Raw genomic sequence first — 14,699 nt, forward strand, 5'->3', positions numbered from 1 at the left:
TCCCTGAGACAAGAAACGTGACGTCACTTATGCCTGTTTTATGCCAATTTACACAAATGTGTAAATGTCTTCAGGTTTTGCACGAGGGATTTTAGAACAAATGACCTTAATACAGAGATTTAGTTGCCTGATAAATAATTAAATAACACTGTGTGTGTAACTTAGTGAAATAATTTTTCAGTCAACTTTTGATTCCAAACCAAACACAGATTTCTTGAAGAGCTGGGCATGATGGTAAAAAGATGGAGTAATCATGATCCCACTCTGAACCCTGTGCAGGAACAGCCTGTAGAAAGTGTTCCAGCATTTAACCAGTTGCTACAGTAAAGGATAAAAGGTGGGGACATTATCCCCGAATATACAGGGTTTCCCCCATAAATGTATGCACACTTTAACAGCTGATAGCTCAATTTCAAAATGTATTTTAAATAAACACTGTCTTTATAATTATTCAAAGTGTGTGTCTACATTTTGGGGGACACCCTATATATCAGATGGAAAGCTGTAATAGTAATTACGTTAAAGTACTTTTATTTTGCTGCAGCTGGAAAAAACATTATACATCCGCTGTGGCACAGTGGGTTCCAGAATGTTCCTCGTGTATGTGTCTTACCTGATCACTACCACTATTGAAGACAGAGAAATCGTCTGCAAGTGTCACAAGGTATTTATTGTTTTTCGTGGCTCCTGCAGGAGGCGTCATATTGTTTCATTTACTTGTCGAAAAGCAGGTGCTCATAGTCTGTTTCAGATTTTCATTAACATCGGTTGATTTTTTTTTCTCACTTACATTGATCATAAACAGTACAATAAGGCATTCATTGCTCAGACATTAGAAAATTGGCAGGCATGGCTTTTCACGTAGAGAATCAAAAGGTTTGAGCACTCATGCACACAAATCTTGAGAGCTTACACCTGTCTGCTATTTACAAAGTCACACATTAGATAAAAGCGGTGAGTTGGCTGGTGTAGGAGGTTTTGGAGGAAGGGAGGTTTCCCTTATGAGGTATTTTTCTGTTAAAATAGGTTCTTAGGAAAGTCGGTGTGGTAAGTGCGCACCGAGGAGAGTGACAGCAGGGAAGCTGTCAGAGTTCACGGCTCAGGCAGCTGCTGTCGACTCTGATGGAATTCTTAGTGGTCTGCTTTCTGTTTATAGAGCTGGGGGCGGGGGGCATGTTTCTATATAGATTTAACCTTATCTTATGTAATGCTTACATCTATTAGTGGAAAACTATAGTATTTAGTATCTTACTCCTGGCAGCCTTGTTGTCTCAGCGTTTTCTAGAAATTGGGTTCTCGGCTCAGCAGGGCAGTTGGCCTAGTTACCTGGGGATTTGTCGTTCAGTCACTGCAGAGTCTGGGCAGTGGGCTCTTTATAAGTTACTGGGAAGCAAAACCATCCCAAGGAAATCAGGAGTATTTCCCAAGTGGGAGGAGGAAGGCATGGAATATACTGTTAAAAGTTTCATCCAGCCCTGGCTGGTTTGCTCAGTGGATAGAACGTCGGCCTGCAGACTGAAGGGTCCCGATTTCTTTCTTTAAAAAAAAAAATCTTTTTTAAAAATTGATTTCAGAGAGGAAGGGAGAGGGAGAGAGAGATAGAAACATCAGTGATGAGAGAGAATCATTGATCGGCTGCCTCCTGCACAACCCCCACTGGGGACTGAGCCTGCAACCCGGGGAATGTGCCCTGACTGGGAATCGAACCGTGACCTGGTTCATAGGTTGACGCTCAACCACTGAGCCACACCGACTGAGCTCGGGGGTCCCGGCTTCAATTCCGGTTAAAGGCACGTACCTCGGTTGCAGGCTCGATCCCCGTCCCTGGTCAGGGCTTGTGTGGGAGGCAACCAATCGATGTCTCTCTCTCACATTGATGTTTCTCTCTCTCTCTGTCTCTCCCCCTCCCTTCCACTCTCTCTAAAAATCAATGGAAAAATGTCCTTGGGTGAGGATTTACAAAAGGAAAAAAAAAATTTTACTCAGCTCAGCGATTTTCAACCTTTTCCACCGCGTGGCACACAGAACCTAATTGCTAAGATTCTGTGACACCAAAAGCATATTTTTGCCAATCTGACAAAAGCATAGTTTTGATTCACACCAAACGGCTGTTGTTGTTTGGCTGTTGTCATTTTTTAATTCTTCAATCTGAGGGAAAAGCGGTCAGTGTCCCTGACTAAACAGTCAGGTGCTGCATGTTTTAAACACGCTTGCGGCGCACTGTTGACAGTTCCTGGCCTCGCTGGATGCTGCCAGACGCGCCCTGGCTGGCGGGTTAGGTGGTGAGGGTGCTGCCTCAGCACTGCCTCCTACCCTGGGAGCTCAGCGAGCCGTGCAACTTCTTCCGGCCTCAGTTTCCTTGCCTGCAAAATCAGAACGTTACAGTTCAGTGCAGCGCTTGTGAGCAGGTGGAGCATGTGGTTAAAGGCAGGCTCCAGGGTCCGATTGGGTTCCGTTTCTGCCTTGGTCTCTCACCAGCCATGTGACCGTTCCATCTTCACGTGGCGGTAATAACGGCATGTGTTTCCTTGGGTTCTGAGCGTTGCATTATGCACGTGTGGTGATTAAAAGACGGCGTCACAGTACGTCATCATCACTGTTGCTATGTTACTCACCTGGAGTCGAGGCGACAGAAGAAGACCCAGATGTTATGCTCGGCACCGCTGGCGTTGTGGCCTGAGGCCCGCCAGTGTCCTCCTCACCTCTGGCTCCTGCTGTGGGACGGTGACAGTGCCTGCCTGCCTACTCTCACCGGGTCCTGAGATAAATAATGCGCAAGCAAGCGCTCGCAGTGTGATGATAATATGCAAGATAATTTATTAGAAAAAGAGTCCGGTCTCTCTACATGGATTTTTACAGATATCTAAGGGGGAAATCCTATATAAGTTGGGACTGTTTATTTAGACTGTTTGGTATGCCTTCTGTTTTGAAAACTCTACGGACGCTTACGATTTAGAAAACCATTGCATGTGCCTTTCACATTTTCCTGCAGGATGAAACCGTAACGATAGAAACCGTCTTTCCATTCGACGTAGCAGTTAAATTTGTTTCTACAAAGGTACGTCCCTATGAAGCGGATTGGAAATCACTTAGGTTCTAGGAATCAACAGGAAAAATAAAGCGGGCTTATCTGTCTTCATTCGTGACAGTTCGAGCACCTGGAGAGGGTCTACGCCGACATCCCCTTCCTGCTGATGACGGACCTGCTGAGCGCCTCCCCCTGGGCCCTCACCATCGTCTCCAGCGAGCTCCAGCTCGCGCCCACCATGGCGTCTGTGGACCAGCTGGAGTCCCAGGTGGACAAAGGTGAGACTGTGGCTCATGCACTTAATTAGCAGAGAGTTAGGTGTGTGCCTGTGTGCATGCACATGTGTGTGTGCATATGTGTACTTAGCAATGTAAGAGTTAGCTTTTGGTAAGGAAAGGAACTTGAGACTTACGCTCACAAATACATTTAGAATTAAGGTATCATTTACAATTTTAGTATACATTTTTTTAAAAACTCAGATTTTTGCTACTCTAAGGAAGTTACTTTTTTAAAAAGGTACTTGAAAATATTACAGCAGGTCCGCGAATGACATGGTTTCATTCAGTGTTGTTTTGTCATAACATTGATGAGGTGCCAAAGGGACTTAACTCTTGTTTCTGTCTGTAGCCTGTGTTTTGGTTCTATGGCGTCTCACTTAGAGCGGCCGTTCCCCTTCTGCACACCTCCTGCACCCTGCTTCTCAGCCCCGATCTCGCTGCATCCTCACAGTTCATCAGCGTTTGTTCCATCAATGAACAGTATCTATTTTTTAAGGTCAAAAGTCCCAAAACCAAGGACTGCGTGTCTGTAGGCTCCAGGGAGATCCTTCCCTTTGCCTTTTTCTGTTTCTGGGGCCATGTGGATTCCTTGCCTTGTGGCTCCTCCTCCATCTTCAAAGCCAGCTGTGTCTCGTCTTCAGAAACCTTTCTGTGACCTCTGCTCCCATTGTCACATCTCCTTCTCAGACTCCCCGGTGCCTCCCTCTCTTCCAGCCCTTGTGGTTACATTGGGCCCTCCTTGGTGACCCAGGATAACCTCCCAGTTTCAAGACCCTTAATCCCATCGGTGAGGTCCTTTTCGCCATGGGGTTGACATTCAAAGGTTCTGGGAATTAAGTGTGACATCTTTGGGGGGTGGTGACATTATTCAGTCTGCCGCCTCCGAGAACACCAGCACTGGTGCACTGTAAAGTTTGCGTTTGACACACTAAAAATCACAGCTGTCCTAGGCCATAAATTTGACCTTAATGTTAATTGTTCAGGAAGTCTGTGATCATTTTGGTTTTAACTTCTTAGAATTAGGGAGGACTTTAAGGGAATTAATTTGAACACCTCAGGTTTTTTTAAAAAGCTATTCTAGCAGGGTTGAATTGATGTGAGTTGTACTAACTGGTCCTAGTCCTTAAAAATTAATTAAAAGTAGTTAATTCAAGTGAAGATTGATGCAGCTTTTTTCCTTTTCGTTTCTGGTATCTACCACAATCACAACCATCAATTCATCACAGCCTTCTTCATGGGAAACCCATAAAAACAGTTACTAATGTTCAGGGACTTGGCTGTCGTTCTCGGGTGTTGCTCCTAGATTTGCTGAGGTTGGCATTAGATGGCACTGTTGCCAGCTGGCGTTCACAGGAGCGACACTGCAGGCCAGGACATGCGGAGGGTGGGCAGGGCTTGGTTTAGACGAGCCTTTATCTAGTTATCAGGAGATTTGCTGTAAGTTGGTGAGAGGAGCGCATCCTTGCACGAGAGGTAAGTAGCCACGTTGGGCAATAGTGAGTCACTGTCTGATGTATCCGTTTCGGTGATCTCAGCAGTATGTGCTTATTCAGACAGTCGGAGTCTCCTGGAATGCCATTCGGACCACTTTAAGGAATAACTAAAATTACCCGTTTTTGTATTTTTGTGTTTTTTTCCCTATTGGGAAGCGTTTCCTTTGGAGACATGAAGTCATTTAGAGAAATAATAATAATCACCAGAGGGTGTTATTCTGACTCCAGGCTCCTCCCCTGCACTAGTCCCCAGGGGAGTGTCACAGACAGGCAGCTGCTCGCCTGCTTTTATTGCTGGATTAGAAGAGACACGGCACAGGGACGTGCGGACGCCTGTGAGCCGCAGTGTCCGGGTCTCTGAGTAACACGTACCCAGGATCTTCTCGCTGTTTCCCGGCGGGACGCTCTGCTCACTCGGGAGTCCCTCTCAGGGGCTGAAAGGCTCGCGCTTGTAGTTGTCTTGCAGACCGGAGAGAGCGCGAGCGAGTGCTTCTGCCTGCGGTGCCCGGCGGCGGGGAGCGTGGAAGGCGGAGTGGCCACGGGGCAGTACGTTATCTGCTGGAAGAGGTAAGCGATGTCAGCGCTGTTGCTCTTCACCGTCTGCTCTTCTAACGGCTTAGTGGTTCCCTGTTGGATTTCTGCACGTCAGGAGTAAACCTTAGCCAGCTGGTGACTGTCCACGGTCCCTGTTTTGATTGATTGACTTTGCACGTGACATGTGACTGAGGTGCCCTTCTCCGCAGGACCTCGGCCGCGGACAGCCTCCCTGCCATCAGCACCGCCATCACCCTGCCGCACGTGATCGTGGAAAACATCCCCCTGCACGTGAGCGCAGGTAACGCATGCAGGCCCACGGGCAGAGGACCCCAAGGAGAAGGGTGTTTCGGCTGCTGAGACTTAAAATCTTTCGACTATGAAAATACCTGACATTTACCAAAGTGGGCTGTGAGCAGTCTTGTTTCATGTGCCTCTACACACTCCTCCTACCCCATCATTTTGAAGCAAATCCAGATATCATTTCATCTCTAGATATTTCAGAGTGTATCTGTAATATTAGTGGTTATTTTTCTAAACCTCATCAGAATACCATTGTCATGACTTCAAAAACTGGCAAAATTGTCTTAATATTATTGAATTCTAGTGTTGAAATTTCCCTGGTCGACTGAATGTTCCTTATGTGCCTGCGGTCTCTGCCATGCATAGTTTTGCAACTGGGAGGCAGGCTGACTCTTCCCCTCCAGGGCCATCGCCTTCCACCCGTCACCTCCCCTCGGCCTTGCTGTTTGTTTACCGAGGGGCCCAGTCATTTGTCCTGAGGAGCTTGCTGCAGGCTGGACTTTGCTGATTGCACTGCATTATTGCTAAGTGTTTCTGTGCCCTATAAATTGGTAGTTGGATCTGTAGGTGTGGTCAGATTCAGGTTTGGGGCAGGAATACTTCATGTTCCATGGTATGTGCCCCCATCAGTGGCACGGGATGTTGCCATCCCTTTTCGAACCACGGTTGATACTTGGGGAAACCTTTGGTAGATTTTTAAATTATTCCTAAAATATAATTCACCTCCGACAGCCAACACCCTTTCTAAGTCAGTCACTTTCAAAGGAGATGTTGAATCGTCTTCCCCTGTGTTTTCATAGTCCTGTGGCCTTTTTCAATCAGGAAGTTTTATTTAGCAAGAGCGCAGGGATACTGATAGTTTAAATAAGCCCGTGTCTTGTAGAAGGAGAGTCATTTGCAAGAAGACCCCACAGAGGTTGAGCTGTTTTCTAACCCAGAGGATCGTGTCCTCCCTGCAGACCTGCCGTCGTTCGGCCGAGTCAGGGAATCGCTGCCCGTCCGGTATCACCTGCAGAACAAGACCAACCTGGTTCAGGACCTGGAGGTCTCCGTGGAGCCCAGCGACGCCTTTATGTTCTCGGGCCTTAAGCAGGTACAGTTCGCATCTCACTGGGATGCTCCTGTAGACACCAGGTGTGGCAGGGCGTGGAGAACTGTGCATGTCACGTGGGCTGATAAGACTGACCGTGGACCTGGGATTCTGATAGGAGTGCATCTTCAGTCTCTTCTGTGGATTGAAGACATTGTTACAGAGGCGGGATCAATGGGCAGACCTCACATTACGATCACATGTATAGGTCCTTTCTCCTTGAAAACAAGAGTTCACAAATCCTTGGGCTGTATAAGGGGATTCCTGAAAATCTTAGATTTCCCTTTAATGACTAATGAGTGTGTGTGTGTGTGTGTCTGTCTGTCTGCTTTTGAGGCCTGGAGGCATGACTACCTATATTAAAATGCCTAATTCTCTTCAGCACTGCTAGTGCAGTGTTTTGTCGTCAGTAAGTACTTTTTATTAATAGGACATAATTAGAGGAACAAATGTGTCATAACACCTGGAAGTACATACCCTGACTAGTCATCTGTGCCCTGCGTATGCGAAATAGAACTATATATGATGCATACTGTAGTTCATACACTAATTTAAACTTTTACACAGTAAGTATAATCTTAGCTCTGGTATATTGGTGCACATGTACATATATTATCTGTGGCATGGACCTGCATGCACTCATTTGCAAATGAGTAAGCTTTTCTTGCGTGTCTTCATCTTTTTCACATATTAACTTAAAAATAATTGGATCATGTAAAATTCCAAAATCTTACCAGTTTGTGTTCTTTTCTAAAGTATTGTTAAAAATTTGTAAACATCTCTTTCCCCCTGAAGTTACTCACCTTAACAAAATTCCTAAAAAAAACCCACAAGAAACAACTAGTGTGTCTTATGTTGACGTCATGTTTACAAAGATAATTTTCTGTAAATTATCCTTACTATTTTGTGACTGCACTCTGCCTGGCCTACGACACAGAATATATCACTCCGTCGAGTGTGCTCATTTTTAAGCTGGTATAGTTGCCTTTTAGGTCTTGGTAGACAGAAATCATGTGCATAGTTTTTAATATGTTTTTATTAATTTCAGACAGACACAGGGAGAGGGAGAGCGAGATAGAAACACCCATGAGAGATGTGAGAGAATCATTGATCGGCTGCCTCCTGCACACCCCCTCCTGGGGATTGAGCCCACAACCCCGGCATGTGCCCTGACCCGGAATCCAGCTGGGGACCTCTTGGTGCGTTGGTCGATGCTCCACTCCTGAGCCACAGCTGCCAGGCTCATGCATATGTCTTACACACGTATCATCCGTGTGGTACTAATTCAGCCTTACCTTTTGGAATCTGTGGAAGATGGAATGGGGGAGAGAAAATATTCACCAGAGAGATTTGGGTGTCCAAACATTTGTAAATATTCTAGGGGTGACGACAAAGATATTGCAGATCTGTGTATCTGATTATCTATGACTTTTGTGATTTAGATTCGGTTACGGATCTTACCTGGCACCGAACAGGAAATGTTATACAACTTCTATCCTCTCATGGCTGGATACCAACAGCTGCCATCTCTCAACATCAACTTGCTTAGATTTCCCAACTTCACAAACCAGCTGCTCAGGCGTTTCATACCGACCAGTATTTTTGTAAAGGTAAGGCTTGGACATCTGCCTTTTAAATATACTGTCTTGAAAACAAACAAAAGATTTGTTTTCCATGTAAACATCGCTAAACAATAATTTGAGACTCACAGTGATAGTTGTGATTTTTTACCCTCTGAATTTGGCAGTATTGCTATCCATTTCTATAAAGTTACTATATTTATAGAATCTAATTAAAAAAATGTTTACTCTCTTAAGTAAATGATTTATCTTTATAGAATCCTTAAATGTGTTTTTTCTTTGGCTTTCATAAAGTATGTTTTTAAATTATAGTTAATTGTAACTAATTTTTAATCCAAATGGATTAACTTTCTAAATATGATCACTGAATTCTCCTAATTCTCTCGGTTTAATGGTGTAATACCGAATTGGGGTCTTTTTTTATTGAATTTATTGGGTGACATTGGTTAATAAAGTTATGTAGGTTGAGTCTTTTCTGAAAATGGCCATCTATTGGGCACTGTGCTGTGGTTCACTGTTCTGACTTACTCCAGGTTCCTGCAGTAGAAGACGGTGGGTGGTCATAGTGTGTGACAGGGAGGTGGCCACACAGGTGGATCGTGTAGCTCGCGCTTCGCCTCCCAGTCAGCCACTCGCAGTGCCTGAGCCGAGGCTGCCCCCCGAGAGTCTGTGCTCCCCACTAGGCAGATGTTATCAGCATGTGTGAGCCCCTCTCCTTTTCCATTGGTGCCCGTTCGGGGATGGCAGGTTCCACTGCACAGTTTCCCTTTTCCTGTCTGTCAGGTTTGGGGGAACTGGGCCTTGTTCCTGCTACCTGGGACTTGGTAAATTACAAGTTAGTTTCTGCTCATGTGTCCTTCATAATTTCTCTAGCTTTTATTTTTCTAGGTTTACACACTTTTTTGCATCTGCAGAAAAATTGCTTTATTAACCCTTCCAAGCTTTTATCCTATTCCATACTTTAAATTGTTTAAAACGAAATGAAACAGAAAAGTCATATTCATGATTTTAGATCTCTAGTGTCTAAATAGTTTTGGATTCACAGCGAAATTGAGAGGAAGGTAGAGATTTCCCATATACCCTCTGCCCCACCAACAGTGGTGATAGATTGGCAGTGGCGCTAGAACACCAGGTGGCTGAGGTGGGGTCAGCAGGTGGAGGTGCCTGATCAGCTGGGGGTGTCTGCGGGGGTCAGAAGGAACCGGACCTAGCACACAGTTGCCGGCCCAAATTCAAGTGAAGAAAGAAGCCGAGATGAAAGGCAAATACATTTATTTTGGTATTTGCACACGTTTATACTGTTTTTGTGAACAGTTCCAAGAACTTAAAAATCTTTTCAATTAAGAGAGCTTATGGGTCACTACTACTCTGTAAACCATCTTGTTTTCTCACTTCGAAGCCACAGGGCCGACTCGGGGACGACGCCTCCATCGCCGCTGCGTGACGTTCCTGCCGGGCCTGGCCGGGCTCGCAGACGCTGGACAGAGCTCCCTGAGACTTTCATTCCGAGCTGTAGCATTGATCGTGGTGAACGTTAATCTTTATTTTTTAATGGATGTTATACCAACTATTCAGAGGAACTCGTGCATAAGAGATGAGCAAAGCCTGTCCTCTGCGTAGTTTCACTAATAAATCTTTGAAATCTGTCAGTGCGACGTGACAGCTGTCAGACCGTTATTGGTGAAAGTCACTTGTGAACAGTAAATTCTTTTCAACGCAGTGAAGTGCATGTGCAGCTTCCGGAAAACCCAGCCCTAACGGAGGGCACGGGAGGGGCACGCACCGGGTCCTCAGGAAGCTCTCCATCCCCCGCAGCCCACGGGCTCACCCCGAGGTGGTCATCCTCACAGCTCAGTGTGTGCTCACGGCGCGGACACAGCTGAGCAGCCACCGTGACCGATCAGAACACTTGCCGACAGCTTCCATCGGAGCTGTCTGAGCTGTCTCGCACGTGGCTTCGCTGACCACCAAATCCTGTCAGAGGGTCAGCTCCCACCCAGCGTGGCTCGTCTGTGGGGCGGGTTTGTGTGTGTCATTAAGACCCTTATCTGTAAGGGCCCAAACTGCAAGGACCTGGTTGTCAGCGTAATTCCCCAAACAGGAAAGTTTTTAAAAAGATTCAAGGTCTAAATAAGAGCTTTTTGTTACGTTGTGCAGTTTAAAAACAACCATTTAGGTTCTTTAAAATTCATGTAAATAAAAATCACATTGTGAAAATCTCTTTGTTTAAATATTTTAATTTAAAACTACCTGATTTCCTGAAAATGTTGATTATTTAAACGTGTGGGAGTTATAAAAAGGAAACTGGTGTAAATAAATGTGTTCTCTTTCAACGTGCCTGCAGATATCTCTCATTCACTTTGAGCTCAGTCTGCGACACGGCTGTGCCCTGGGACCCTAGCGCCAGGCGCTACAGAGCAGGGGACCGGCTGCTTTCAGTGTCTCGCGTCACTCGAAGGAAAGGTTCTTGACTTTGGCTTGAATTGAGTCCTTTCTTTCACGGCCAGTGTTACAGCTCCACCCACAGTATTAAAAGTCTTCCAGTTGGTATTCTCCCCGATGATACTGTTAAGGATGCCCAGTTGTGAGTTCCACATTGGCATTGCATGAGAGGCAGTACTTTTAAGGACAAAACCCAGCAAATGGAAAAGGTAAGCTCGGACTTCTGAGGGGAGGGTTCACACAGGCAGTCCCAGCAAATGCCTTTCGGAATCTCCCTTCTTGACCAAAAGCCCAGAAAAGACCCTAAAGGGTCCTGGCTGCTCGTGTGAAAAAGCCTCCGAGATGGAGTGTGCTGTCTCATGGTGAAGTGAAGAAGCAGTAACGACTGACTTTGAGAAGCAGGTGGGTGCGACTCTAGTGATCAGAGACGGCTGAACGAATGAATGCAGGACACCAAACACAGAAGTGTGTGTGGTCTGGCTGTGGGTTTGTTCTGAAACATTCCTAACCCGCGATCCTCACGCCTGCCTCTGGTGGGCTCCACCACCATCCTCTCACCGGGGCAAACAGCTGCCTACAATCCCCTGAAAGTACAGAATGCCATGTTTCCATGGGAGGGCAAAGGAAGCCATAGCTGAGTCCTATTCAGGTTTTCTTCAAAGATCAAATCTGGGAGAAACCTTCCCTTCCGCTCAGTGGACTTGACCTGAGAATAGAGAGGTGGTCTCAGGGCCCAGCTGTTTCTGCTTCCCACAGTGTTTCACGGGAGGCGGGGCAGGGGTTTGTGTGATGGGACCCAAGTCAGAACTGCCATGCACACCCGGTTTCAGGTTGTGCACGCCACGCAAAGTATGGTAGATTCTATCTTCTCCCCAGCCATTGAAAGCATGCAAACCCACAGCAACCTGGGGGTGGATGCTCAGCCACGGAATTCACCCTCCCCCTGGATCAGCACGCCTGGCAGAGGACTGGTGCTGACCGTCCGTAGTCGGTTGGTCAGGATTTCTGTTCCCAGACGGTGGTCCCCAGCACTTCCTGAGTGCTGCAACCTGCCAGTGTTTGTGTGCTTACCTCGTTTAATACTAGTAAAAGCCCAGCGTGGTGTCGGTACTGTTACTGTCCCCCTTTTACAGATGTGGAAACCGAGGCACGGAGAGACTAAGTGACTTGCTTGATGTTCTGGGTATCTATTGCTGCAGGACAGATGGCCTAGAACCGTGGTCAGCAAACTGGCCTCTTGAGTGTGGCTCTTCCACAAAATACCACGTGTGGCGCGCACGTACAATGCGATTGAAACTTCGTGGCCACACTCAAGGGGCCAAAGAGCCGCATGTGGCTCGCGAGCTGCAGTTTGCCGACACTGGCCTAGAACAACAAGCATTCTTGGCTGGTTTCAGAGCAGCGGTTCTCAACCTGTGGGTCACGACCCCTTTGGCAATCGAATGACCCTTTCACAGAGGTTGCCTAAGACCATCCTGCATATCAGATATTTACATGACGATTCATAACAGTAGCAACATTACAGTGATGAAGTAGCAACGAAAATAATTTATGGTTGGGGGTCACCACAACATGAGGAACTGTATTAAAGGGTCGCGGCATCAGGAAGGTTGAGAACCACTGTTTCAGAGGGTCAGGAACTCAGGAAGGGCCTGGTGGGTTGCTCATGCGGTCGTCCCACAGCCACAGCCGCGGGAGTGTCTGGAGCGCCTACCGGGGGCCGGTTCCGGCGCTGGTTGCTGAAGCCATGACGGGACCGGTTCCTGAAGACCCATGGCCCCGAGGAGACGGCGTGTAAACACTCCGCCAGGGTGACCAGCGCCCCGGAAGCGGGGGTGAGACAGGAGGCTAAGGGGATGTCTGCGATTTACTTCCAAGGGCTCCGGAGACAGACGCGGGGCAAAGCAGGTTGGGAGGAATGTGTCGGGCGATGTTGGTACTTGGTGAAGGTGGGCAAAGGCGCGTGGGAGCCTCATTTCACCGTACTTGTCAGTGTGTCTGAATGTTTTCACCATGTGACAGCAGCCACAGTGGAGGGACCGCAGGGGGGAGTGAGGAAGCAGCGGGAGGCAGGGCTGCGGGCGGGATGTGGGAGCTGTTTCCTGTCCATCGCGCGGGTCCTCCGTTTCTCTGGTCTGGAAGCGCATTCCCGTCCTCCTGGCGGATCCTGTGATGTGAGCTGAGCTTGGGGCACCCCTACATGTTTGCAGAACAAACAAATCCAGGAAGCGCTTCCAGGTGATGAGGGCCGTGCTGGCCGCATCCACCTGCCAGGGCCGGGGTGCGTGCTTCCCGTGTCGCTGGACCGGCCCCCGCTGAGTGAAGCCGGCCTTGTCTTCCTGCCCCAGAGGGTCACGTTCGGTGATAAGAGAATGGGTGGTGGTGGTGGGGGTTAGGGGGGGACTCAGAACAGAAAGAAAGCAGCTGCTATCACCACCGCTGTTGCTGGGAGGAGCTTTCTCTGTTGGAATTGGAGGATTTGGGGATGAAACTCGTCTCTTTTTAGCTTTATTATGCTCATCAGATTGGAGATTATAGTCTGAAAAATGTTCGCTGTTGGGTGATAATCAACATCATTGTCTCAACAAAGGGCTGAATCCCAAAACCAGATTTAACAGAAAAAAGAAGCCCTGTCTCCCTGTCTGTGTTGGAGAGGAAATGCTGAATTCTGCAGGCCCAGGACGGAGGAGCCCTGCGATGGCTCACGGTTTTTACCAGAGCTGACCGCTGCTCAGACTACATTTACAGTGTCTTCTCCACCCTGATTGCCATCCTTTACTGCATTTTATTTTTTATTGTAAAAACTTCCAAACGTACAGAACAGTAGAGACTGTAACACACTCAGGTGCTTGTACTCAGCTCTAGTAGCTGCTGGTACTTGGCCATCTACTCGGCCTTGTACCTACAACTAGTCCCTGCTTATATAATTCCACCCATAAATAAAAGGACGTCTTAAAAAGGTAGCCACAATGCATTATTAATATAGGGTGCCCCAAAATTCACTCAAGATTTGAATTTTGCATGAGCATTAACAACAACAACAAAATAAAAGCCTAATTTTACTTGGATATTAGAACAGATTCTAGTATCTGTTGCCCTTTGACTTCAATCCCTTCAATTTGATAAGCATTCCCAAGTACCAATTATGGCCCAGGAGCAGGGACAATGAAGACCAATGAGGATCACGGCTTTGTGTATGTGCCAGCAAAGCTGTGGAGGCCATTTACCCGATGTGCTATTCCATACATAACCCTATACTGTATACTTTCTGAATCAATAAAAAATTTACAATTTTTAATTATAAACCTGTGCTTTCTATCAAAATTACTTCTTGCGTGAATTTTGGGACACCCTATAAATTATCGATAATTCCTTACTGAGTGTAATTCACAATATAGATCCAATCTTCCTGACTCAGCAGTCTTTCCTAGTCGGCCTGTTTGAATCAGCATCCACATAAGGCCCATCGTTATGTCTTCCAAGTCTTTTTAAAGTTTCGTTTACTGTAGGACAGTCCCTGCTCCCTTTTCATCCCTTGTCATTGAGGTGTTGAAGTGGAGTCATTCTTTAAACTTTTCCACAGTCTGGTGGCGGCTGATTCTTCCCAGGGTGTCACTGGGCCTGTGTCCCTGGCCCCCGTGTTTGCTGTGGACTGGAGTTAGGGAGCATGGCGTGCCTGCGTCCCGGGGTTCCTGCCCGCCTTTCCTTTTTGCGGTTATATCTCATGACGGCATGCTACGCATCCCACTGCCACACACAGGGTCTGGTTGCCTCGCCTCTCGTGGGCTAGGACTGCTCCGTGGGTTCGAGGATGACAGCCTAATCCCTTTATGACATGTTTTAGCTAAACAGCCATCTCGCAATAGTCTGCCTCAATTCGTTAGAAGTTGCAAAATGTAACTTTAAAATGCTCTTCTGCATTCATTGGCTGCAATTATTCTATGTAGAAAC

General features: G+C 47.0%; 1 protein-coding gene across 1 annotated transcript in view; it reads left to right on the forward strand.

Annotated features, from left to right (window-relative positions):
- Positions 1–10,643, forward strand: part of TRAPPC11 (trafficking protein particle complex subunit 11) — a 32,218-nt gene extending 21,575 nt beyond the window's left edge. Inside the window, exons 23-30 of the mRNA XM_081082981.1 lie at positions 545–664; positions 2,993–3,058; positions 3,150–3,306; positions 5,255–5,366; positions 5,543–5,634; positions 6,596–6,729; positions 8,169–8,336; positions 9,706–10,643. Of these exons, the coding sequence (XP_080939107.1) occupies positions 545–664; positions 2,993–3,058; positions 3,150–3,306; positions 5,255–5,366; positions 5,543–5,634; positions 6,596–6,729; positions 8,169–8,336; positions 9,706–9,750 (894 nt within the window). The 3' untranslated portion in view covers positions 9,751–10,643. The remainder of the gene's footprint in view (positions 1–544; positions 665–2,992; positions 3,059–3,149; positions 3,307–5,254; positions 5,367–5,542; positions 5,635–6,595; positions 6,730–8,168; positions 8,337–9,705) is intronic.
- Positions 10,644–14,699: the final 4,056 nt, after the last annotated feature.

Source organism: Myotis nattereri (assembly GCF_964212035.1).
Source record: "Myotis nattereri genome assembly, chromosome: 2".
NCBI lineage: Eukaryota > Metazoa > Chordata > Mammalia > Chiroptera > Vespertilionidae > Myotis > Myotis nattereri.